Source organism: Onychomys torridus, chromosome 6 (assembly GCF_903995425.1).
Source record: "Onychomys torridus chromosome 6, mOncTor1.1, whole genome shotgun sequence".
Classification (NCBI taxonomy): Eukaryota; Metazoa; Chordata; class Mammalia; order Rodentia; family Cricetidae; genus Onychomys; species Onychomys torridus.
The window spans coordinates 103,287,928-103,315,886 of NC_050448.1; the positions used below are offsets into that span (position 1 = coordinate 103,287,928).

At 40.2% G+C, this 27,959-nt stretch overlaps 1 protein-coding gene across 1 annotated transcript; it reads right to left on the minus strand.

Moving 5' to 3' along the window:
• On the minus strand, nucleotides 1-27,439 carry Fam241a (family with sequence similarity 241 member A). The gene is made up of 2 exons (XM_036190812.1): nucleotides 27,162-27,439; nucleotides 1-2,141 (listed from the first exon to the last, which is right to left on the minus strand). The coding sequence occupies exons 1-2, from the start codon at nucleotides 27,303-27,305 to the stop codon at nucleotides 1,896-1,898; spliced, it is 390 nt and encodes a 129-aa protein (XP_036046705.1). The 5' UTR covers nucleotides 27,306-27,439; the 3' UTR covers nucleotides 1-1,895.
• Nucleotides 27,440-27,959: the final 520 nt, after the last annotated feature.

Sequence of the window (27,959 nt, forward strand, 5' to 3'; positions counted from 1 at the left end):
TGAGCTAAATCCCCAACCCCCAAGAGAACATTTTTTATATGAAGGTTTTTTTCAATACTAAGCAAAAACTTTGATGGCATACTACATTAATCCATAATATATGTGTAGGTGATAGCAAATGACCCCATTTCTTCATAAAATATACCCATTTACACCAGCATGCACATGCATAGTGTTGATGGGGTATTATGTAATAAACTCTAGGTCTTCTTTTAAAGCATTTACAGCAAGAAGCACTGGTAGAACCAGAGCGGCTATCATGTACCCTGCATCTTTTATTTTGCATTCCGAAAGGAAATTAGCCTTCCTGGTAGCACTAGGGAAGAATGTACTCATTAGCATTTTGTGCACACATGCAAAGTCTCATGACTTCTTTTAGAACCTTGCAATCCTACTGTATATACACAAAGGGGACATTTTTCCAAACACCCTGCATTGACACTCAACTCAGAAAGGTGGTGACAAAAATAACCACAAACACAATAAAAACACAATATAGTACAGACTTGCGTTTTTCCAAAGCCAAATTTTAGAGGCCTATGTTTATACACAATACACAGATGCACAATACATGTTAGTGCTCCTGTTTTCATAATTTTCTGTTTCAGAATTTCTTACAGAATAATGTTTAAGACTGCATGAGTAAGAACTTTATGAAGTGGCCTAGTAAACACCCTATTGCTTTAGTTAAGGCCCTACCAAACAAAAATACCTCGCCGTCCCATTTTTGTATTTAAATTTCTTTGTTTAAATAGATGTCTCTTAGACAAAATGGTAAAGATTTCAGGTACTTTAACAAAACCAAAAGTATCAAAGTCACTTTTCATTTTCAAAGTACACTTAAAGAAATGATTGTTTCAATATAAAACCCCATAGTACACAGTAAAAATATGGCTAGCCAATTGGCTTTAATTCTAGAATATTACAAGTGGCCACTGAGTTCTCAATTTAAGCATGTGATTTTATTCTGTACTTTTGTATTCTTCAATACAGATATCAAAGAAAAATGACCTGTTTTTTTCTATTATATGATAGAAATCATTCTTTGGGGATAGGCACCATGCTATGACAGGAAAGGCATTGTTTTAAACCTTAGAATAATTGTTAGAAAAGAACTATAAAATTATAAACTTTAGGAAACAAATGCACTGAAAACATCTCTAGGAAAAACATGCAACTGGCTAGGTACAAATTACAGGCACTGCCAGGCGTGCGGCCTTAAAACTCACAAGGAGAAATGAGCACCAGAGTTGTCTCTAACTTTACAAACAATGTAATGAAGGCCCAAGGATAACACATAAAAAACTTACATTACACTCCAAAACTTCACCAACGATAATAAATATATTATTTTCAGTCCTCTGGAAACAGCTAGCATTATTCATTTTCACAGCACTATGGCGGTATGTGGCAGTTATCATTTACTTTGTTTTGGACTACGCAGAAATGACAGAGAGACAAATGATCTTCCCCAATGGGATATTTCAGTGGAGGTGGGGGTGGAGCAGTTTCCTAATTAAAACTTTTCCCTTCTTCTTCCAAAATGTTTCACTGGAACTTTACAAGATCTGCATTGCTTCACTGCAGTTCCATGCCATGCTATTTCCCCCATCACTGTTGGGCCATGTTCAGATGTGGCACGGGAAGAAGGTGTCTCAAGGTAGGTACAGATCACAGGAGTGAAAAAGAGTTTGAATAAGCTAATATATAGTCAAAAATATATATTCATCCTTGTTATAACAAAGAGTTGCATTTTAAAGAAATTCATTTATAATTTTAATTACAAAACAGCCAGTATACAATATGAAATTTGTCAAACCATTTTGGCTTTCAAAAAGCCCAAGTGTATAGATAGCTCTATCAATTACATACATGGCTACCAAATGTCCAGTGTTTTACTGCTGTACATAAATAATGACAAGGCAAAGAACAGCAACTAGTCCAAGGGCTTGTAGGCCAAGGAACCATAGCATAAGCCAAAAGAAAATGACCACTACTGGTTCCACAATTCGTTCTCCAAAATACATCCTTGTGAAGCCCATGTTGAGGAGGTTTTTGTTCAGTTCACCAAAAAGTGTTCCCATCTTCTTGTAGTCATCTCCAATGGGTTCGCCAGTGTGGTTTTGTGATTCTTCAACATCCTTAAAAAAAGACAAGCCAAGATGTGGACATAAGCAACATGTAAATACCTTTAATAAAAGTGATCTCACTACATCTTCTCCAAGTAACTAGGCACACACTTCTGGTAATCATTTAGTAAAGAAATACTTATTTTGAAGATGTCCACAACTTATGAATATGTAACTTCACATGGCAGAGGTAGTCTCCAGATGCAAGTAAGGCCCTGGTGCTGAGAAGGGGGCCATCCTGAACTCCCTCATGGACTGATCTGACCACAAGGACCTTTACAGTAGGGAGTTGCTACAAAGCATAATGAGATGCTATGTTCCTGGTTGGAAGATGGAGGGAGGAGCCATGAGTGGTGAATATAGGCAGACTGTGAAGCTGCTGGAGAAAAAGGACAGATCTTTGAGGGCCTCTGAAAGGAGCACATCCTTGCTGATCTGGACTCCTGATCTCCAAGAACATAAGACAATAAATTTGTGTTGTAGAACAAAGTACTTGTTCAGACAATGGGAATATTCCTTTGGATTGACATATTATCTGTCCTATTAATAGAGAAAGCACTTACTGATTTTTGTAAACTTAGCACCATGAAATCCCCAACTAGACCACTGATTTGTAAGATGTGGGTACAGTTCATTCACCCTCATGCACTCTCCAGATACTTGGAATTGCATCAAGGTGTCTATGGAGATGAACACTGGTGCTTTGATTTCTCTTCTGAGAGCCTGGTTCTAGAGCCACCTCTCTGCCCATCTCCCATTAGTTGAAACAGGGCTCCTGGCCCCTCAGTTGTGGTGAAGACATTCCAGCAAACTAAGATTTGAACAGTTCCAGCTCAGCTGACTGATGACTAGTTACTGTGGGTAGTCCTCAGCCATTGCTGTTGTGATCTTTCATTTGAAGCCTCAGCTAGCTATGCAGGCTTACCTGGAGCCCTTGCATAGCTTCCTGTCAAAACACTACTGAAAATGTAAATGCTTCCTGTTAATCTCAACAGGGGAAACAAAATGTTGAAACAGGAATCATTTTACACAAGACAGAAAGCCCACTGAGAAGTTGGCGCCCCAGTAAACCTCCATCTATACCCACAATATCTTCTAAGAGAACTGATTTTTGTTATTGTCCAATCTTACTACAATTCAGAACATTGTAATGTTCTTAATGTTTCCCACTCCTGTGGTTTTGATGTTTGTTTCTTCAAAAGTTTATGTGTTGAGGGCTTGGTATGATAGGAGGTGAAAGCTTTATTAGGTGGGGCTTAGTGGTTGGTTATGATGATCAATTCTTTCAAGAGGATTGCTAGGAAAGGCTTAGGCCTTGTTCCAGCCAAGCTTTTGTTTGGATTCCTGTTCCACCATATAGTGATGGCTCCTAAGACTGCAGTCTACCTTGAGGTGAGGCGGCCAAGATAGCTTTTTAGAATCTAAAACCATTTGCTAAATAAAATGTGTTTTCTGCATAAATTAGCCTGTCTCTGGTATTTCATGCCAGTAATGAAATAGAACCAAGAGAACAGTCCTTCGGAATTTTGCAAACATTTCTGGTTTTTATTAAGCTGTGCCTATAGAAGGACCAGAAAGATACCACACAGAGGAAAAGAGAAAGTTAATTTGCATGGATTAATCTTATGTTTATTAGTGTATCATACTTTTATGTTACATGATACCATACTTACATTAAAACCTGAAAATTTGTCCTTGTCTGATATTAAGCCATTTCCCTCCATAGCAGCATTTGGAGAATCTTTGATTTAGCTTGCAATTGTTCTGGGTCCACATCCTGATTTCTCTAGTGTTTAATAATGTTGATAGTGTTTCTGATTTCTTTTTAAAGGGCTTAAAAAACCCTCTTTATAATTAATTGTTACCTATGAATTTATTGTACTTCCATTTTTTAGCAGTTTTCTTGAAGGTTTCTAAGTTATTTTAGTGTTTTTCTAGTTTTAGTATGAACTAAGTACCCAGACCAAACATAATAGGTATTTACTTTGATGTCCTTGTAAAATGAATTAAGTCTGTGAATGTGCCTCAGGTTTTTAGAGGTAGAGATAGGTGTTAACAATACTTAACTCCAGCAGGGAATTAGTTAACTCTGCAGTTCAGGTGTAATGACAGCAAGGATCCTGTAGGAGTTGGTGGACTGATATGGCAAGGTAGAAAGTAAATTTGGGCAAGCTGTAGTTATTGCAGCCTGCTTCTATTCTATTGCATATAGAATAGAAGGGAGGAAATGGGTAGTGTTGGTAAATCAGCAAGGTCAAGTGGACCTCAGTGCTGTGCTTTCTGTGTCCACAGAGAAGTCTGGGGGCCCTTGTATGTTTCTCAGAGGTTTGTTACTTCCAGGGTAACTGTGATATGGGTAGTGCTATTGATAAGGTACCTACTACGTACCAGGCACAGCACTATCTTGATTGATTCCCCCAGAAGTCTCTATTTATATACAGGTAAGGAAGTTGCCAGCCTTGACTTATACTCAGCAGTGGCCAGGTCTGTGAGGATCCACCCTTCATCCCCGTACACTGCTAGTACCTAGTAAGTGGTGAATACCTAAGTTTTTAGATACAGTTTATACATTTTACTTCTGGAGGAAAAGGCTATGGTAACATTTTGTTTAACCCATTAACAGAGCAAACTGAATGTCAGTATGAGTCTTGCTTTACATCCTTTCTAACAGCTTTAAAGTAAGTTTATCAAACAGGAAAACTGTTCCAACTTCTATTTTCATCTCCTGTAAAAATTTAAATGAGGTAAAGCTATTTGCAGACTAGTACATTTTCATAGCTTATAAAGTAGTGACTAGAATTCACATTAAATGTCAAAAAAAAAAAAAGACAGCAAAGAAATACACCTAGCATAACTGCAGTAAGAAAATCTACCGAAGCAGAGATGCAGATGGAGCTTTCCCTGCTCTGACATTAATCATCCGTGTTCCCGCCAGACTTTCTTCTTTGTGTGTGAGGCTCCAGTGGAGACCATTTGTCAAATGGACGGCTCCTTTTAGGGTTACACAGGACGACTAGAGAGTGTTCTCGGTGAGGCACTGACAGCCCTTGTTTGCCCATGATTGAAGACATACTCAAAAACACAAGTGTGGCCCAACTTATTCAAAATCCTTTGTAAAGTTTTCTGGTATTACTTCTGTTGTTGCACGCAAGTGTCTGATGTTTGCATGGGTATACAAGGCATACACGTCGTCATCAGAGAAAGATTTTGTGTAGTGGTCCTCTCCTTCCCCATTTATTACATATGTTCTGGGGCCTGAACTCAGGTTGCCAGGTTTGTGCAGCAAGCAGCTTTACCAGCTGAACCATCTTGCTGGCCCTCAAAATCCTTCTTAATGGTAACAAATTAAAGGTAAGACTTTAAATATGATTTCTGAGAAAAATCCTTAAAATAATTACATCAGTCTCATATTTTAGAAGCCACACCTAAAGGGGTCAGGTTCCATATGCCTAGTAACAAAAAACAAGGCATAATAGTGCACACTAATATATAGATAAACAATTATTGTAAATATTCAGAGGATAAAATGAATACAATAAAAACTGAGATTGGATTTATCTTTGATAATATGAACCCATGAAAGTCAAAATAAGGAAGGTAAATTTACTGTAGTACACATATCAGCATGTATAACAAATAAAAATGTTTGGACAGAACTGGTGACTAGCTTGTGAACTGAGCTTTACGAATAGAGAGATAGATAAATGGCAGCTCAAAGCTTGCTGGATTTTCTCAATTTGTTTATCCAACTGCTTCTGTTGACGGTTTTTCAGCTTCACTGACATTCTGGTCTACTGGCCTCTGCTCTCTCTCAACCAGTCTCTTCTCTTGACAGTTTCTGATAAGTCAGTTGTTAGTTTCCCCAAGTTCTCTTGTATGTGATAAATTGTTTTTCCAGCATGTCCAGCTTGGTGTAGTTTTAAAACAATGATCACAGTTGCTTGTTTCCTTTGTCTGCCCCTTTATGAATTATATTCCCTTATTAGTGGAGTCTGGCTGAAGGGGTACAGGCCATTCTCATTGGCCATGCCTCCACAGAAAAGAGCTCCATACAGGGAGCTGGAAGGGAAGGGAAGGGGTGAGAGACACTGGAGACCCCCTTTCAGGTGATGTTCTAGCTCTGGGTCAGAGACAGGTATGGAGATCCTAAGGCGGCACCAGGAGGGCAACGATGCCAGACGGAGTGGGGTGTCCCTCAAATGCCACAAGCGCTGTCCTTAGGAAGACACAGTAGACTTGCCTGAATCAATGTCTCTCTGCATTTGCTGTCTCCCTTGAAAATGACTCCAGACACGTTAAACTATTGCTGTATTTAGTATCTCACCAGTTAACTATTCCTTTGCAGGAAGAATCTGCTTAATTCCTTATTGTTCCAGAAGCCTGATACTGGTTATCTGTGGATGTTAGTTACTTTTGATGGCAAATTGAAGGCCACTTTCTATAAGGCTGAACCAGAGGATTTTAGATGGTTGAAAATTAGTGCTTCGAAATGAGTCTAGAATTTTAAGCAATCTGAGTGTTTATTATTTTTAATATCCTATGATAGTCAAATTCTGGGGATAAAAGTTTGGCTTTTGATAATGTAGTCAGATAGTTCTCAGTCCTCAAAGGCTCCTCTTTCTCCTTCTTCATCATCTCTCACATAGACTATTAAACAGGCAACTTCCCTTTTGTGCTCTGCAGACTCAACCATGTTCTCTAGCTGGAGACTGATTTAGTTTTCATTCCGCCCAAGGAAGCTAATGGGAATCTAATCTCTGAACAGTCCTCTCTCCCTTAGTTGTGTCTGCCAGACCAAATTTCAGACACAAATTTGTTTGTTAAAACATTTTAGTATAACTAAAGTATCTTCCTTCAATAACATATATATGTAAGAGCTCCAGAAAACTAAGAAATTCAGGTGTCAGAGTTAGATAAGAATGTTCTGTATCAAAACGATCTCCTTTTCATTCCTACAGGACATTACACACATCAAAACAAGTCAGAGCAGGGCTGCCTTAACATTCAGCACATTTGCCATTTCATTGCTTTCAAACATATGTTTATCCAATAAAATCAATTCAACAAACACCTTTTCTGGTGTCAATAATGCATTAAATAAATGACTGGACCTTAACTTCAAAAGACCAGCAATCTAGTATAGAAGGCAGTATTAAGTAAGCATATTTTTTGTGGAAATGTGACATTTTAAAAATTACAAAATACTTTTATATTTTTGCTTAACTTGAATAAAAATATTTAGAAGAGAGCTGGCAAAAAATCTGAGTATTCAAATATTTAGTTTTATGTTTTAAAAAATGAGGTGTTTAACTGCCTTCTATAGCACAACCTATTCTGTGGTTGAGAAAAGAAATAAACAAGAAACAAACAAATAAAAAACCCTCACTGAAAGGACTTTAGAACAACTTGCAATTTCAGTTTGCCAGATGGTGTGGAATTGTACAACAGGTTTCTTTTGAAAAACCTAATGTTGTCCTGTCAAAGAGAGACTGTCATCCTATCTACCCCTTCTACAGGGCTGGTCAATTTATTTGTAGCATAGAAAACAATCTGATCGTCTCCACCATGTAATCTTGTTTAAGACAATCAAATTCTCTGTGACCCAGATCCTTCACTTAGTTTGAGAACATTAGTTTTCTTTGGAGAAGTAAATAAAAAGCCATCTATTGACCGACAAACAAGAAAACCCTTTACTTCAATATTTAATTACTTACAAGGATTAATTTCTTCCATTTTATTTCTCTTTTTCTCAAAAATGAAATATGATGTTAACCTTAAAAATTGACAAACAGATAATGTTGAAATGAAGTTTTCAAGTGATTTTATAACAATCATTAATAAAAGTAAAGTTTATTAAATACCTAGGACTCATGGGTCAAAGTTTTAATTATATTGCTATTCAATGTATAAAGAAACCGAAGGGAAGAGATTTGTAGCTTTGTCAGAACAATCTTATTACTGGTAGAGGAGATGCATTTAGCAGCAAGGCTCCAAGGACCATGTTTCTAAGGCCCTGTACTAATCGGCACATGCCTTCTTATCAATATAAAAACCCATCGTGTCATCATTCACATTCTAATGGCCTTAATATATCAGTTTGACAGCAGTTTAAATAGCTACACATATCCACTCTATCTAGTAAAAAAGTAAGCTAAAATGGCCTTATTTGAGGCTGGCTATCATATTGCACCTGCATTCAACTGTGATATTTATGATTTGGTCAGGATTTAAAATTTTCTAAAAAAAACAAAGCAAATTCTAAATCATTCTCTAACATTAATCCTATCCTTGTCTGCCAGATAAAAACAAAGGCAAGAGAAGTTGGCAAAAGACCAAGCATGTAACCCGGAGCGTTGGTACAGGTCTGAAATCTCAGCTACTTGAAGATGCATCAGTGGGATCTCAAGCTCTAAGGTCAAGTTCTAATCAGTGATAGAGTTCACCAAAGTACCCTAAATTCACTCCTGACTGCCTCAGAAAATAAAAATCTAGCTGGGTGGTGGTGGTGCATGCCTTTAATCCCAGCACTTGGGAGGCAGAGCCAGGCAGATCTTTGTGAGTTCGAGGCCAGCCTGGTCTACAGAGCGAGATCCAGGACAGGCACCAAAACTACACAGAGAAACCCTGTCTCGAAAAAACCCCCCAAAAACCAACAAAAAAACAAAAACAAAAACAAAATCAACAGAAAAAACTAGAAACATAAGAAACAACATAGACTGGTAGTTTTTCCAGTTAGAAGACTATATACAGTAAAGAGAGAAATATATTCCAGTCAACCAGAGCTAACTACCATTCCTCCTCCACAAAATTCTTCTTGACTTTGTAGCAACATACTTAGGACTATCTCAGAGCAAAGGACTGCAGAGTGAGCTCCAATGATCACAATGTGGCTGCCTACAGACATCAGAATTAAAAAAAAAATCCATTATATTTACAGAGAGTTAAAAAGTAAGAAAAATGAGAAAAAGAAATTGGGAGTCACTTACTAACAAAGGACTTTTATATTGAAGTCTTCTCTTTCTTCCACTTAATCCAAATCTACTCCATTATCCCACTCAACCTCTCGAAGGAAAGGTTGCTTTGAAAACTGCCTTGTTACCTTCTTGGGAGGAGACTTACACGCAAAGCAGCAGTAGGATGTAATATTACACAAGGGGACGATGAATATGACTATCTTCCTAAGGAGTTAAGAATTCTGAAAGCCTCTGAATTACTTAGACATTTAGCTCTTTTGGCTTATATTTTCTTCTTGCAACTCAGAACCTTAGTTTATCATGACAATTATGCATTTTTAGACACTGTTCTTCATTCCTCCTGAAGGGTCTCCAATCTCCCCTCTCCTTTTGCTAGGCTGCTGTGTGTTGTTGGTAAACATTGTGTTCAGATGCCTTGTTATAAGAGGATCATGTCTCATGGTTCCTAGTACTTTTCCCACATTCCCAAATCCTTTCAGCCACCTCTCAGGAACTGTTCATCCAATTTCTCATGAGAATTGACCCAAATCTTTTTCACTCTTACATTCTCCTTCTCTAATATACTACTATTTCTGTTTAAGATTAAATTTATAATCCTGTCTTCCTATTTACATATTCATGTTTTGTTGTATGTCTGTGCATGTGTATGTCAAGAGTGCATGAATGCATGCCATGAATATGGGGGTCAGAGGGTAACTTCAAGTCTCTGCCCTTGCCTTGTGTGAAACAGGGTGTCTCTTGTTATTCCCTGCGGCACACATCATGCTAACTGCTCTACAGTTTTCTGGCAATTCTCCTGTCTCAGCTGCCCATCTCCCAGCAGGGCAAGCTAGGATAGCAGTAGTATACGCTACTATATCTGCTTTTTAGAATGTGGGTTCTGAGGATCCACAGGTTGTAGCTGGAGTTTTCTCTTTGTAGTTAGAGTTTTCCTGCCTGGCCCACAGTCAGGACAAATCTCTCTTACCCGCCAGTCCCACAGCCGCTCAGACCCAACCAAGTAAACACACAGAGACTTATATTGCTTACAAAGTGTATGGCCGTGGCAGGCTTCTTGTTATCTAGTTCTTCTATCTTAAATTAACCCATTTCTATTAGTCTATAGGTTGCCACGTGGTTTGTGGCTTACCGGTACCTTACATGTCACTTGTCATGGCAGAGGCTGGCAGCATCTCTCTGCCTCAGCCTTCCACTTCCCAGCATTCTCCTCTCTCCTTGTCCTGCCTATACTTCCTGCCTGGCTACTGGCCAATCAGTGTTTTATTATTAACCAACCAGAGCAACACATTTGACATACAGAACATCCCACAGCAGCAGGTTATCAGGCTTGCACAGCGAGTGCTCTGCCCACTGAGACATTTCTCCAGGCCCACTCATGGGTTTGTAATATAACATATACTTTTTTATTCTTACAGTAAAGAAGACAAAAAAGATCTTGAGTTGAACTAAAACAGATTAATTTTAGGCAAGTTACACTGCCCTTTAGAGAAAAAACGATGTAAGGATATTGCAAAATCAGAAGCTCTGGACAGAACATTGTCCAGACAAGGGCTGGCTCCTAAGAGCACCGATGCCGCTATTTGGGCTGTCTGAACATAATATATTGAAAAGGATTTTAAAAAATGTATGGTTTGTAAATACTCTTCTGTTAAAGTTTGAACAGTATTTTCCAGTTTGTACCCAGGCCAAGGAAGCACAGCTTTACAGATGTTTATAAGCTCTGTTGTTCTGGTTTTAGAATATGCTGGGGTGTTTATAAGAAATATTCAAATATATGAATGGTTGTTGCTAGAATTAAGTTTCTTTAAAATTCATTTCTCGCTGGGTGGTGGTGGCACACACATGTAGTCCCAGCACTCAGGAGGCAGAGGCAGGTGGATCTCTGTGAGTTTGAGGCCAGCCTGGTCTACAGAGCTAGGCCAGGACAGGCTACAAAGCTACAGAGAAACCCTGTCTCGAAAAACAAAACAAAACAAAATTCATTTCTCATTAATTTCCAAGGCCTATAGTGGGATTTGTTTCATCAAAGTCAGTAGTATTTATGAGTCTGACAACTTTTCAAAAACTTACACAAATACTATTCATACAGGAGGCTTGGGAGTTGCTCCTTACATCCTGCTCACCAGCAGCTTCTTGTTTTGTGTGCTGATTTTTCTGTCAAATCTAATGACGTGGTTGATTCTTTTCTTTGCTGTTCTGAAATAACCACTGTGCAATGCTTACTAAGTGAAGTGTCTAAGTTATCAATCATTGGACTAAGGAGAGGAAACGGTTTTACTAGCTTTCATTATGTATAGCACTAACAAACCTGCAGGAATCTACCCTTGTAGATAAAGAAAAGTGTATGATAAATGAATGAAGGGTTTGTGTGTGAGACAGCAGGCTAGAGTTGCATCTCTGTGAGCTGATGAAGCAGAGTCAGAATATGAAAAAACAGACTGTATCCCAAGGAGAGAAATAAAGGAGGAGCTTGGGAAACCCACAAAGGGAATGCAAAGGTACCAGACCAGATCAGAAAAACAAGATGGGCAAAGCAGTGGAACTGAACTCCACCTCTTCCAAGCTCTTCCTTGGCCATGGGAGGGAAGCAAAAGCCTCTAAAAGGGAAGCCAGATAAAAGCTGGGCAGCCCCACCCCCAGGACAAGTCCATGGCTTTCATGAGCCTCAGATCCCGCTGCGGGTTTTGGTGAGACAGTAATTTCTCTGGCGTATGGGTCAGTAATGGAGAGAAATCCGATTTTGTCATGTTCCATGATTCATAGGGCCTGGAGCCATCTTGAGAGAGCAACTACTGTTAAAAACTGACCCCACAGGCCTCAGACCAAGTCAGGGAGATATTAATTTGGCCTGGCACAGCTCCTGGGTAAAAGGAGGCCCAGAGAGAGCTGGAAGAGCAAGAGTCAGGCACCACAGTTGAAGGGTGTAGATGGGGACACTGGCTCAGGCAGGGAAGGGCCTAGAATGACAGCTTCCCTGTCAGAGGCTGGCGACAGATACCCTCATCTGAGAATAACCCTGGTATCTGAGGCCCACGGGCGCATCACACTCTGGTGCCACCTTATCTGTCGTTCACTGCTGTAGAACTTGAGCACTCAGAAATTCCTGGAGTATACTCGACACCGAAGGCTGTACCACTCCAGTGGAGTGCTGAACACTTCAAGGTATGAAGATAGGTCCTATGCCTGCACAGCCTCACTGCTGGGACTGCATCCCCCATCCCTCATGCACTTGGAAGACATCCTCCAGCTAAAACATTAGCCACACCAGGGCATCTGTACAGAAAGAAAGATAGCTACTGCGAGGCAGCCTGGTGGATATCCGACACTTGTCTAGTATAATCACAGGAAAGAATCTGCACGTTCTACCGCCCTTCCCCCTCCATGCTTTAAACTGACTTCTTCAATATCTCCTGGATATCTTTTTCTGACACTTTGATTGCTGTCCCCACTTTTTACTCAGTGTACAAGAGAATTTTAACATGAATATACTACATTTAAATTTTTGCATTTCCCTTTACGCATCTATCGAACATTATTTACACATTTATGAGGCATGATCTGTTCCTTAGCCCCTCACTGTTTTCAACCTTTGTGCTCCACGATTCCTCCTCTATCTTCCTCAACAAGTAGTAGTGTTTTGTCTTTACCTTTTATTTTATTTTATTTTTAAAGAAAATACTCTTATGCTTTAACTTTTGCTCCTGTTTACACATATCTATTTTTGTTTCTGGACACTTTCATTATCGAGATGTCTTGTTTTTGCTTCTCTCCCTTTCTCCCCTAATCTCTTGCTTTTTTCCCCTTCCTGTCCATAACACCCCACTCTTCTTCCTCAGTTATTTAATTTTGCCTCTCTGCTTCTTGCTTCTCCACATCACCTTTCTTTCTTTCATTCATTTACTTTCAGATGTCTTGCAGTCACTGGTGACGTACTGGTGACTGTGATGGACGTTAAGTGTGTTTCTACTTCTTGCATGGGCAAACGTTGCTGATACAGCAGCTCATTATCTCCTTGTGGCCAGCACTGGGGATTGAGACTGTCCAGCAAGAGCCCATGCCAAAATGACAGAAGGATAGACGAACAAGGAAATGTTCAAACGGAAATGTAGGAATTCAAGAAATATGAAAAAAGACTCTCCCAGATCATAACTCCCAACTCAAATACTGAAATATGTAAACTGCTTGATGAGAATTTCAATCATTTTCTGATAAAAAAATTGATCAGTGATCTCAAAGAGGATACAAAGAAGCAAACATATTTAGCTCCACACCTGGAGAGGAAAGCCAGCAACAGAAGAGGGAAAAGTCAACAAAACAGATGAAAAGTTACCTACATGAAAGAAAAATTCAGCAAGGATATTGAGATTTTTGAAAGAAAACAACAACAAACCTATTCTCCCAGAAACCAACCAAACCAAAACCACCAAATAGAAACTCTGGGAAAGAAGCAAATGAATCAAATAAAAGCACAGTGAAAAACATCACCAACACACTTGGCCCAGTGAAGGAAAGAATACATGAGGAAAGAGTCTGGATAGAGGACAAGGTTGAACAAACAGCACATTCAAATACCAACAGGGAAAAACATGCCTGACTGAAGTAATTAAACACTCTGGGACATGATCAGACCTAAGCACACACAGAAAGGAGGTAAGAGAAACACTACAGACATAGTCAATCTATTCAAGAAAATTAGAGCAGGAAACCTCCCAAAGTTAGAGGAAGATACAACATTCAAACACATGAAACATGCAGAACCCCCAAGACATATGACCAAGTTAAAATTTCTCCATGCCATGTTATAGTCAAGACATCAGAAATAAGAATCAGGGACTGAAAGATAGCTCAGTGGTTAAAAGGGCTTACTGTTTTCCAGGGGACTCCAGTTCAGTTCCCAGCACCCACATCAAAGTTCCCAGCTGCTTGCTACCCAGCTTCAAGGTATCTGATGCCCTTTTCTGGCCTGCACAGGAACATACCCCAGACACACATACATTCACAAATACACACACACACACACACACACACACACACACACACACACACACACACACACACTGAATCTAAAAAACAATCCAAGACAGTTTGAAAACTGTAAGAAAAAAAAGGCACATACAGAGGCAGAAACATCAGAATAATATCAGATGTCTTGCCAGCAATTCTAAAAGCCAGAAAAGCCTGTAATTGTTATATTTCAAGCCCAGAAAGCAAATAATTGCCAACCAAGATTGCTGTTTCCAGCAAGGCTATCCCTTCAAATGGACAGACAAATAACATATCAAGGCAAGCAGAGGGAAGGCAATTCTATAGCCATCACTGCAGAAGATACTTAAAGAAACAGCACACAGAGAAAGAAGAAAGATACTCAGAAGAGCACGCTTCACAAGAGGAACAGAGGAAGTCATGAGAGCTGGGAAGGAATCCATCATGTCCAACACGGTAAAGCAGCTAACTCCTAATGCTAACAGAGGAGAGAGGAAAGAACACTCTAACAAGAAAAACACCCAGAAAATTACAGGAATTAGTAAATGTCTCTTAAAAAAGAAATTAAATGTTAATGGTATGCCTCAATTTGCCAACAGATGCAGACTAGCTGATTGAACTTAAAAAAAAAATTCAGCTATCTGTTGTTTCCAAGAAACACCCACAGACAGAATTAAAGGATAAAAAACAAGCTGTGAAGTGAATGGAAACCCCAAACATGCTGACATAGTTATTCTGATACTTGGTAAGTAGATATCAAAATTCCTAAGAGAAGCTAAAGGAGGTTATTGTATATTAGTAAGGAGAGCAATCCCTTGAGAATATATAACAATTGTAAATATATATACCCAATGCCGGGTTTCCAATTTCATAAAACAAAGAACTAAGGGACATAATGGACACAAAGGTCAAATGGATCTAGGTAACAAAGCAGTGACTCCAAGAAAAGCAGTGGGTGACTCCAACATGCCACTCACATCTCTAGTGAGGTCACTAAAACTGAAAAACAACAAGGAAATATCAATTGGATTACAACAAATCAAATGGAACGGATATTTTCAGAATAAACCACCCAACAGATACAGTATACACATTTTTTCTCAGTAACAGATTGATTCTTCTTCAAAACAGAACAAAGTCTAGGTCAAAAAGCAAGCTTTAACGCATATAAGATAATTCAAATAATTTCTTATCATATCTCAGTGGAACAAAAGTAGAAACCTTTAGGAAGAGCAACCACAGAAAGGCTGGGAAGCTGGCCCATTTGGTAAAGAGCTTGCTGAGCATGAGGACTCACGTTTGGCCCCCTGAACCCACATAAAAAGACAGGGGTAGCTTGCTTACCTCTAACTCCAGCATTGGAGAAGTAGAGATAGGTGGTTCCCTGGGGACTTTCTGGCCAGCCAGCCTCGCCTGATTGGTGAACTCCAAGTCCAAGTGAGAGAACTCATCTCAAACACAAGGTGGATCCCTGTCCTGAGGGGTAACACCCAATGTGGACCTCTAGCCTTCAAACATGTGAATGCATACCCCTACACATGTACACACATGTACACACACACACACACACACACACACACACACACACACACGACCACAGAAACTGTACAAATCTTAGCTACAAACAAAACACTCTTGAATGACCAAAGGGTCATTGAAGAAATAAGGGAGGCAATTTAAAAACTCATAGAATCAACTGGAAATACAAGCACACTTACCAGAACTTTTAGAATGAAGTAAAGGCAATTCTAAGAAGAAGTTCATAGCCAGTACCAAGCTGTTTCAGCTACCATGATGCTAAATAAAATTTGATAAGGAGGAAAAAATCTTGGCTAGTTACACATCAGACAGGATTAATACAAGGGCATAAAAATAACTATAAAAATTAAATGCCCAATTCAAATGTCAGTCAACAAATGGAAAAATGAACTGGACAGTTTTTTAAAAAGGAAAAAAATGCATATAGCAAAAAAATATTTGATTAGGAAAATGCAAATTAAAACTGACATTATAGGAAACAGCTGGAACTAGAATCCATTATGTGAAGGGAAATAAGTCAGACTTTATATGTGGAACATAGATTTAAAACTGTATATGTGTTTATGTGTGTGTATGTGTCAGTCTCAAAAACAGAAAATGGATCCTGGTGGGGAGAAGAACTCTGAAGAGATGTAGGAAAGAGAACAATGAAAAAAGTGGAAGTGGAGAAGAGGTGGGAGGAGGGAAGGGACCAGCTGCAGGGGTAGAGGACAGTGAGAGTGAGGGACAGTTGGAACCAAGCATAATGATATACATGTGTGATCAGGCCCTGGGGAAACTCATTACTTCCTATGTTAATGTAAATAATTAATAGAATAGTTAAGAAAACAATATGGGTTTATTGCACGTCTTATAAAAAGATCTTTGAAAAATAGCACCTATAAATGAAGTCAACTGGCTTCATCAGAGTCTTTTTGTTGTTTTAGGTGAACGACGATGCTGTTCACAACGAGTTTTCTGTTTAGACACACAGTCTATAGTTACATTCCAAACCTAAAAACATTTCCTTGTGGCAAGTTTTGCACTGGTATTTTATGCCCCGCTTGTGGCAAACAAGCCTGCACAGACTTGATGAATCTGCTAGACTGACTGACAGCTGCTTTCTTTCAGGAAACCACACTCTGGGTCTTGGTGTACCTAAGTACCACCTAACTTTGATTGCTAAACTTTAACTCTGATGAGTCACAATGCTTGATTCATGGAACATGTAAGGTTGAAAACAAACAGACCCTTCAGTCAATTTGCTCCAGGTTAACAAATGATCGACTACACATCACAGGCAAGGCAGGTGCTGTGCGGTCTGCAAAGTAACTCTCTGTCACCAAGCTGCTTAGTGTGTAAAGAAAGGTAGGCATACAGATCCTCACATTTAAACACAACTTCCCCTGCCTTCCTCATCACAAGAGACAGTTCAGAGCACTGTTTCTGAGCCCATGCAGCTCTTCAAATTTCTAGCGTGACATGCTCAATCACAGTTTAACATTTCCTAGCAGAGATCCTGAAACCCCAAAGTCGACATGTTCAGTACCAAAGTGAATCATTCAGTCTCAAGTTGTGTTTTCCCAGGACAGCCTGTTTTAGTGAACGGCATTGTCTGAAGTGTAACTGAAAGTCTGCTGCTCTTTCTCCACGTCTTCCTCTTTCATCCTTTGCTCTACTTTCGCCAAGTCATTTCCTCCTGAGAGATAAGCTAGAGCCCCTATCATTTACTTGTCCGTGATCTTAGTTACTTTATATTCTCTCTAGGGAGAGGTTTTATCTACTTTAACGATATTATTAATGCTTATATAGTTTATAGGATGAAGATGCTTTCTTTGAGACCGGGACTTATTTAGCCCAGGGTGGTGTCAAAGTTGCTACGTGGTGGAGGATGACCTTGAACTCCTCCGAATCCTTCTGTCTCCACCCCCTTCAAGTGTTGGGATTACAGGCATGCGCCACCTCACAGTTAAAATGATTCGTTTTTTAAGTCATATCACGGTCAAGAGAAAATTATTGGTTAAGTTACCATCTCCTCAGAAAAGAAGTTCTTGTCATTTAAATCTGGTGTCACTCAGTTTTCATGGCCTTTCTTTCTTTATTAGCTATTTGTTCGATAAACTTCTGCAGTACTTACATCTCAGACACCTGTCATCACAAAGATGCTACACCAAGGTGTGTGCTATTAGACTCTTGAGGCCTAACACACACTGCAGGACTTCCCAAGTACCAGCCAGCCAGGACTGACACACACAGGAGCATTCTGACAGCAAATTCTGAATCAGTCTAACAAATAGTGCCACAGTGTTTTGAAAAATATTGTGTGTGTGTGTGGGGGGGTTATTTTCTTTAATGTGCTTTACTCAAAATAACATATCTTCTTCTTCACCCTCACCCCTTCTCAACAAGGAATCAAACCTTTAAATCCCTTACTACCAAATTATAACCAGTCATTAAAACAAAACAAAAATGTTAACAAATGCATTATGAGATATGATTATAATTCTCAGGAAAGTAGTTAGAATATATTTATTATGTGTATTTGTTTATACCTAAATGTGTGTGTACCACATGTGTGCAGGTGCCCACCAAGGCCAGGAAAGGGCATCAGATTCCTGGAACTCAAATTACAGGTAGTTGTGAGCCACTGATGTGATATGCTAGTGTGACTGGACCAAATCAAATTCAGCAGCAAACTCTTAACACTAAGCCATCTTCCCAGCCCTTCAAGAAATACATACATAAGGAGGGAGGGAGAGAGGGAGGGAGGGAGGGAAAGAAAGAGGGAGGGAAGGAGGGAGGGAGAGAAAGAGGGAGGGAAGGAGGGAGGAGACAAGTCCAGGGGCCATGCAGATGACTCAAAGGGTAAAATGTGATTGCCACACAAGCCAGACCGTATGAGCTTAATCCAGAACCCATACAAAGCTGGAAGGACAGAACCAACTCTAGAGTAGTTCCCTGACCTTCACTGTGGCACACCCATACCCCTGCATATAAAGATGATCAGAATAATATTAAAAACAGGCCCGTAACTGACTTATCCTTTGATCTTTCAAGAAGGATTTGAACTTGCTACAGTAGAAATGAATAAAACAGTAATAAAAAATAGAGAATCAAAAGGATGGGTGGGAAAAAATGAAAATTGAGAACCTAGATTGGGAAGGTATGTTAGCACAATTGCTAAAAGGGAGCCTCGGATTGGCTCCACCCTACTAGGGAGTCAAAGCAAAGTACAGCTGAGCAGGCCTCTGAGCAGGTCCACCATCACCTCAGTGGACCCTTCTGAGATCACCCACACCTGTCATCCCTAGCCGGCTCTCCACTTTTATCTCTTTACAGTACCCATAATCCACTGACTGACTAGTTCCTTTATGCGTGGTCTCTTGTCACCCCATGAATAGTGCCAGATTAGTTAGAGGAGAATTCTGAACATATTTTTATTTGTATACCAGCCTACAGCAGGACCCGGAAAATAGTAGGTGACTCTACTCTGAACTTTTGATTGAACAGATGAAAAGTCATCAAGGGTACATATCCAAGCGAAACCAAAACCGAACAATGAACAGAATGCAGAAAACTTTCTGTAGTACAACAATTATAATCACCTTCTAAAGTAATTAACGTTCAATATGATATAAGTGGATAGAAAAGGCCACTTTTAGTATATGGCCAGTTTGTTAGAGCAGTAATCAAATGTAGAGTGCCTAAAGACTTAGATTCTATGAGATTGCAGAAACATCTGGAATTGTCACAATTGTTATACCATTTTCATTACATTGTTACATGCACTAGAACATAACTGATCAATAAAATAAAAAAGGGGATGGGGCTGGCAGGGCAGTGGCGCACACCTTTAATCCCAGCACTGGAAAGGCAGAGGCAGGTGGATCTCTGTGAGTTCAAGGCCAGCCTGGTCTACAGAGCTAGTCCAGGACAGCCAGGGCTACACAGAGAAACCCTGTCTCAAAAATCAAAATAATAAATAAATAAATAAAAAGTATGTGTGTAGGAAGAGGACACATCACTAAACATAAAACGTATTTATGATCTATAATATACCTTATAAACCTTGGCTAAGGATAAATGAACACACTTTGTTTTCTGTATACTTGAGTCGTGACTGTAATGTGTTCCTTCAGGTGTGGAATTTACCACTGTGGCGTCTCATCAGATTTGGGTTCTGGAGGACTTCAAGTTTCAGTTGAGAGGCACTCGGCCTATTTTGTACAACATGATTTCCTGTAACTTTCTTGTGATGCACTAGTGCATCTTATAGTCTGGATAGTAACAGTGGAACAGATTTCCCGCCTAAAGACCGAACTCACTTGTGCCTATGTGAGAATATTCCTTTTTGGACTTTATAAACTCACACTCATACCACTCATTTTTTTCTTTAATAACTTTAGGGGAAAAGTCACTTTTAAGCGTTTTAATTTTTTATTTCTTTTTTTTGTTTTTATTTATTCTTAGGGAATTTCAAATAATATATTTTGATCATATTCTTTTCCATCCCCCTAACCCCTCTGAGATCCTCTCCCACCTCCCTATCCACCCAACTTCCAAGTTCTTTTATTTATAATAGGACTGGATATGCTTCATGTTTACTGGACATCACATCATATCCTACAAATGTAAAAATGATATATACTTATAATTAATAACTTTATAAAGCTTTACCTAATCATAGCACTTCATGTTATGTAGCTTACCAGCACATTTATAGTTTGCTTGTCATTTATCACCATATGAAAAGTTACAGTATTCTTTTATACATATCTCCCTCTAAACTAGATGGAGCCAATAAAGGTAAATGTACTTTTTGAGGGATAGATAAAAATCACTGGGACTATTAGCTAGATCTTAAGTAGTCTCTGAAATTACTATAAACTGAAAAAACTAATATTTTTATTTATTTTTAATTTTAGCTAATTGTAGTCAATGACTTTAAAATCATAATTCATAGTTGCAAACATGAAACAACATGATATTCAAAAATATGCTCAGTTTCACTGACAGCTATCGGAGATAGCGAAACTGTTATAGTAGAAGGGGATGGTTATATGATAAAAGACAAATTAATTACGTAAATAAGACAAGACTTTGTACAAACAATTGATAGACAGTAGTGAATACAGTAAGCTAGAAGTCACCACAAAGGAACTAGCCAAAGTCAAAGTAACTTTCCCTCTCAAGTCTCAATTTGTAGCGGTGTAAGATTATTTTCTGATATATGAAAAACTACCTCTGAAAACTATGGAATGAGAAATTCTGAGTAACATTTAGGAAACTTGTAATACACAAGACCTTCGATTTCAATTTTCTACCTCTATAGACAGACTGCATAAATATAGGTAAAAATAAGAACAAAGAGGTTAAAATAATTTCTACTAATTGGAAGAATGAAAAATATCCCTTGGAACTGGCATTACAGAGAAATATATATATATATATATCTCAAAGGAAATGTAACAAAACTTTAATTACAATTACGTTACAACAGTAGCTATTAAAGATTTGGTCTTCACTTTCCCAAAGTTCAAAGCACTTGCACTGTGCTTTCCTTTGGATCACAACTCTGATAAGCTGCTGCAGTTCCTGTCGTAGGAAAACAGGCACAAACAAGGAGGCCATTTCCTCTTCCTAGGCCAAGATTAGGCACAGATGCCAACGTGAGAGAGAAGTGAGAGAAGAAAAGCCTTGTAGTTACAAGAAAAAATTAGACTGCAGAGTGGAAAATGTATTTTGTATCCAGTTCATTGAAAATCCAATTAAGCTAATTTTCCAATGTCTTATCAACTCCCTTACACAGGCAGGTACGCACATACCATAAGTAATGTTTTTGCAAACACATGGCTGCTACTGAAGATGAGACTGTGAGCCCCGAGAGAACAGGAACTACAGATAGTAGACTAAGGTGTAAAGGTACAGACAAAGGTAAGGTTTCTACTTATGCTCCCTGAGGCAACTTGACAGTCATGGTGTCTTTAGTTGTCCCTTTAATCTTGCTTTATAGTTTCTCTCAAGTAGAAAAGGGAGAAAGTGTTCCATGGGGTTATTCTTTCTCCTGTCAAAGATTAGTGATATACAAAGGGGAAAGATCCACTTAAGATCTTTATAAAACAAAACAAATTTAAGTTGGTCAGTTTTTTCTTAGAGAATTATAAAACAATTTATCTAATTTTTAGATTATAAAATTATAATACTTATTCAATAGATAACATCAGTTCCATAAACTAGAGAGCAACATTTGGTAAAATGCAGTTCTATGATGTGATTAGTTGAGGTGAATAAGAATGGGGCCAGAGGGAACGGTGAAAAGAGAAAACACGAAGTAGAAATAAGGAGCTAATACTTACTGAAGGCCTACTGTGTGCCGGGCATTTTGTGTAAAGAATATCTCAATTAAAATGGCATTGTACCTATTACAAATGAGGACACTGGTCTTCAGGTTCAGGTTAATAAAGCAGTAAAGCCAGGGTTCAAACTTGGAACTATCACGCTAGAAAAGCTTCTCTGTTTCAGAATAATGTCCACAAGAAGAAGAAGAAGATATGGGAAAAGAGAGAATGAACCCAATAGGAAATAGGCAGAAAAGAATGTGAGGAGAGAAAAAGCAAGGTAGTTAGAGGTGCTGGAAGATACATGGAAATAAGTGGTCAGTTGGGACTATCTGTTGGAAATACAGACTTCAAGCCAAGATAGAAGCTATTTTTACTTCTCTTTTGGGGATAGAGACTAGCAGGGTAATGTCTACAACTCACAGCATTGTCCACGCCCCCTCGTATTTTGAGTAGGGTTTGGCATGCATGACATTCTAATCCAGATAATACTTTTGCAGTGGTATTGGTTCCTTTCCATCACTCTGACCAAAGTGCTTGGCCTAGGTAGTAAGGATTCATTTTGGTGCATGGATTCAGAGTTAGGGTGTAGAGCGCATGGCAAAGAACAGTTCACATCAGACAGCCAGAAGTAGAAAAAGAGGCACACAGGGAGGGTTTTCCTCACCTCCGATGTTATCATCAGATGATCTACTGTAGGAGTAATCCATGCACTAGGTGAGAGCTTTCTGATCTGCCTCTAACCTTTTGTGACCTTGCAGCCTACTCAGAGGTGTGTTTGACTAATCTAGGCATTCCCCTTCCCTAGACAGTCTTACTCACTACATTCTAAGCTGACCTTGAACTCACCGTGGAGCCCTGGCTAGGATTACAAGTGTGCACTACAGCACCTAGTTTACTCTTTCATATCTAATCATCTCAAGAGTACTGTTTTCTACATCATAGGCTGGTTAGCAGTCTTCCTGGCCACTTCTATTGGATACCTGGTAGCACCTACTGCTCCATGTATCGACAAGCAAAAATGTTAACACATTGTCACATGGATCCTAAGATAAAACTGTCTTCAGTTGAGAACTACTGATCATCTAAACTCGGTATCAGCACAGTTTTGTTTGCAAGCTGCTTTTAAAAGATGTGAAACAATGTGGATATAAACAAACACCTAGTTTTGAGCTACATAATGTAAGGGAAAGCAGCAGAGCGATCAGAGATGGTTCTCCGTGAACGGTGACTGTGTGTAGGATAAGAAAACTGGCTTTGGCAATTAGAGACCCCGGTTCTCTGCTCTGGTACAGACTACTAGGATCAAGAGCAAATTTCTTGCCTTGTCGGCCTACCTTGCCTTTGAACTCTGCCTGATCAAGAGTTCAAATATACACTTCAGGGAAAAACTGTTAACTAACTTCCTTACATACATCTATTACTGATACTGTTGCTGAAGGGCAATTACAGTGAACACTGTGGATCGGTGTGCTTATATTTCCCCCATTTGCTTGCCAAAGTGTGGTCTGTGGTCATGGCACCAGCACCACCTGAGAATCTGTGAAGAGAGGCCAAGTGTGAGGCCTTACTTCAGATTAGCTGCACTGAAGTCCTTCCTAGCAAAGGATGATACTTAATGAGCACATTCGAGGGTACTGCTCCAGGGCACCTTCAGCCTAGACTCCCTGTTAGCCATAGATACGGAGCATCTTACTAACTACTCGTCAGATTTCTTTTCGGTTCTGGTTTGTTTGACCATTAGGTCTCAGAGTTAACACTTGTGTGTAGCTAATGTACTAGGGACCGCCCTAAGAGTACTTTTCAAACATTACTAACTCGTGTGACCCTCCCAACCCTCCTATGAGGCTGATGTCATTCTCATTATACAAAAGAAGAAACTGAAGCCCACAGAGGAGGGTTAGTTTTACTCCCCCAGAGCTTCAGTTATAAGTACAAACCTATGTACTCTGGATCCAGAATCCATAGTGAATCCTTCTTCTAATGATAAGACCAAAAAGGACACACAGGCTACTCCACTATTTTTCCAGATCATCTGTGAAAAACTTTGATAAACACTATCATGAAAGTTTCTGTTATATACTTAAATTTCTAAGCCAGTATCATTCTTCGTAAAATTCTAAGGCATTGCAAAAGGCAAAAAAACAAAACAAAACAAACCAGAAATGAAGCATCATTATTTTAAAGGAAGCAGGGGGAACTCTGTAAGTTCCAGACCAGTGTGTTTTGCATAGCGAGTTCCAGGCCAGCCAGAACTGCACAATGAAACCATGTCTCAAAACAAACAAACAAACAAACAAAAAACCAACCAAACAAAAAAACCAAAAAGCGAAACAACAATAACAAAAAGGTGGGACACTTATTAAATGCATTCTTTGGGCTGTTTCAGGCCACTTCCAGGAGTTTGACTCTCTGACCTATTTTTTCCACTTCTAGGAATCTATTTCAACACAGAAGTGTTATGATTAGTAGTGGGGAATTTTTTATACAGCATTATTTATGAGAGAAAGTTTGAAGCCACTTAAGTGTACACTATTAGGAGAACAGACTATTAGGGAACTCTAAAAACCATTCTTTCACAGGACTTTTCTGACATGGGGAATAATGCTAACTTCTAAATATATTCAATCAGATAGAAAACTTCATTAAAGCACATGATGGATCGGTAAGCCAAAACACAGAGATACAGTAACACCAAGTGCTTGATTTCAAGGCACTGGACTAATTCCTTACAAGTTTTATTTTCTTCACATACATTTTTAAATTTCTGAAGTACACGTTACTTTTACAATAAAAAAGACCTTAAAATTAACAGCTTTCTGTAAATACAGCTGTCTCAGGTTATTGTGAATAGCGATCTATGTTGTAATAAAGCAAATACCACTGCCATTACAGACACAGAGTCAAACCCAGAGAACTTTAGCTTTCCAGCTATCAAGCGGGGCATTTGTCTGCCATAAAACTACCACACAGTCACTGTTATCAGTATATGTGGATCATCTCTTATGAACACAATTATCAACATTGTGGAATAGCTCTGCCCAGTCTCTTCAGTTGCCTGGAGAGCAGCACAGTTACTCTCTCCCCTTGCTTATCTCTGAGAGGCTTGACTTGTACTTCTAATTAGACAGTTAACTTTTTCTCAAGGCTTCCTTCTGAAGAGTACTTGGTTTTAACTGGACCTCTTCTGTCAATCACCCTGCCTGCAGAGATTCAGGCCAGAATTCTACTTAGCTTTTCTTCAAATGGAGTGTGAGTTAAGGACAAACTGTAAATGATGGGAGAGATGTCCCAGGGAGGGACCTGCTTCTTATCAGAAAAGGAAACAGAAACAGAGCGAGATATAGCACACAAAGTTAGTTAGGAACTGGCAAAAAGCTGCGAAGCTCACATGAGGTGATTCTGGAATGGACCACATTGGCCCCACCCAAGATTAAGAAGGCATTTCAGAGAGCTGTGGCCTTCAGTTCCCTCTCAACATCTAGAGGCTGAGACTCCGAACTTCAGACTAATTGAGCACACGTAGCAGAGAGACAGCAGGAAAATGGCCCCTGCCTCATTTCAAGCTAGTTTGGTTTCCATTTTGGTTTCTATGATTTTTATAGAAAATTTCAGTGTAAACTTTAACATAGGAAGCAGTTTTCCAGAATTATCCCATTTATAATTTGGAGTCCTGATATCCTTAAAACCAACCAAAAAAATGAACAAGAGAATATCTCCATAATAAAAATTAAAATGACTCCTTGGAATGTTTCATAGTTATCAACTATAATTCTCCTTCAGAAACTGTATATGTAAAAACAACTCTATGTGGCAATGCATAGATTTTAAAATTTCATTTGCAGGTTGTAAAAAAAAACCCTAGAAAACAGGCTTTGTGATACTGTTGCCAAAATATGATGGGTCACAGAAGTTTGCTTTCTGCATCAGTGGGTTGGTCTGTACCAATTCTGGCTTCCTGGTAGGAGGTTTCCAGGTACCGATACGGTAAGGTTCCACGTGAGAGTTTAGAGTACACAGGTAAACAATGTAGCAAAGACAAAAGGACACAAGTAACTCGTCTAAGGAGTGCAGGAAAATGAAATTTCATGACACCATGGAGGAAGCAGGTATGTGATAGGGCATCTCTTTTCCAGAATGTATATTTAATTTTGTGTTTCATCCTTTTTCTTAGTTCTATTAACAGTTTCAGAAAGACCAGAGCTCCTGGTGCTGTCCATGTCATCGTACTGGTAAAGTCCAGAGACATTCAAGGGAAGTATTTCCCATATGCCACGACAACCACTCATTCCTACATTTACTTTTGGAAAAGGGTTTTGATGGCTGTCTTGTCCGGTCGAGCAATTAAGGTAAGAGGAAATCAAGACTTTACCTACTGAGTCAGGGATGGTAACAGCTAAATAGGAATGCCACGAGAAAGGGAGCCAGCAAGATCTCCTAGCTACCAATTCTGTCACTGGCTCCTATATGGTCACATAGATGAACAATAGCTCTTCACATGGTGAACAAGCCCCAGGCCACATAGCATTATATTTGTTCCTTAAGTAACGTGTTGAAATGTTTTTATGTTGGTAATGTATTAATTTATTAATTTAGTTAGTGATATTAGAGTTTTCAAAATGTGTGAAAAAGGGACAAATGGGGAGTGATGACAAGAGATGGGTATTAACTGATTATTCCAGTAGCATAGGCTTACTTAGGTGATTTCTAAAGGTCTGCGTCTCCGGAGGACTTCTGAGTACCCAATTCCTGTAACTGCCTGTAAAAAAAAAAATTGTCCCACGTAGAATTCAACGTTTACATTCAAACTGAGATCAAATTCGGAGAACTTACAAAGTACCCAGCTTCTCTCTCTAGTATGTCTGGCCTCTTAGTAAAGCTTCCTTCGCTTTGGGGCTCACAGAAAGCAAATGTTCTTTTTTTCGCTTCTAAAATGAAGTTGAGCTCTGCTCCGTGGTGCCGAGTGAAACTTGCTCTGGGACAGTCCCAGTGTCACCCAGGCACAGACAGACACATGCTTCCCCACCCGCTGCGCCGGCCGGCCGGCCGCCTACACCGTCCAGGGCGCGTGCGGCGCTCCGAACCCGAGCGGAGGGCCCACGGAGCCCAAGTTGCCGGCTGTGTTCAGGCGAGGCACCGGAGGGCATTTCCACCGAGGCCGGCCCCGCCCGTCAACCGCTCGCCGCCTGCCCAGCTGCCTGCCGGCGGCCCGCGCTCACCTGCTCGCCCTCGCCCTGCCGCCGCCTGCGCCGCGGGCTCGCCCGGGGCTCCCGCTCCTCCGCCCGCTCCGCCGGCGCCGCCCCGTCCTCGTCGCGCTCCCCGTCGCCGGCGCCGCCCCGCAGCAGCTCCCCGGCCGAGCACATCCCGCCGCCGACACCGCTCGCCCGCCCGCACGGTCGCCGCTTGCCACACTGCCACGCTCGCTGCTCGAGAGCCCGGCACAGACGTGAGCCCCAGAAGCGCGCCCACCGGCCCGGGCGCCAGAAGTGCCGGAGCCGCCCGCCCCTCCTGTCAGCCGCTCGCCCCGCCCCCAGCTTGGGGGCGGAGCCCTCTAGGGGCGGGGCCACCGCGGGAGGGGTGGGGCCTAGGCGGGACGCTGCCCAATGGAGGAGGGACTTGGTAGGGTGGGCCGGACTCTGGGAGGGGCGGAGCCAGGGAGGGGCGGAACCAAGGGGGGGGGTAGCGTTATCACTGTAAGTAACTGCATGGCAGAGACTATGAAAGAGGTTATAGGTGCTTATGGGAGATAAGCACCTATGTGTGCCTGACAGGCTAGTAATGTATGTGAGAGCTTCTGTGTAACTGTATTTGTCACTATCTGTACACAACAGATATTCTTCTGTGGTGTGTGTGTGTGTGTGTACGCACGCATGTGTGTGTGTGTGAGAGAGAGACAGACAGAGACACAGAAATAAATGAGTCGGGTGAGGAAGCTGTTTGTAAGAAACACAGTGACAGACTGTAACCGACAGCCTGAGGGAGATTTTATATATGAAAGAGGCCATAGGTGCATGTAG

Bases quoted from the DNA above. Each gene is read 5' to 3' on its own strand.
- Fam241a (XM_036190812.1), bottom strand. From the start codon at position 27,305: ATGTGCTCGGCCGGGGAGCTGCTGCGGGGCGGCGCCGGCGACGGGGAG. The intron at 2,142-27,161 runs GTGAGCGCGGGC...TCTTTTTTTAAG, and splicing joins GGCAGGGCGAGGGCGAGCAG to GATGTTGAAGAATCACAAAA.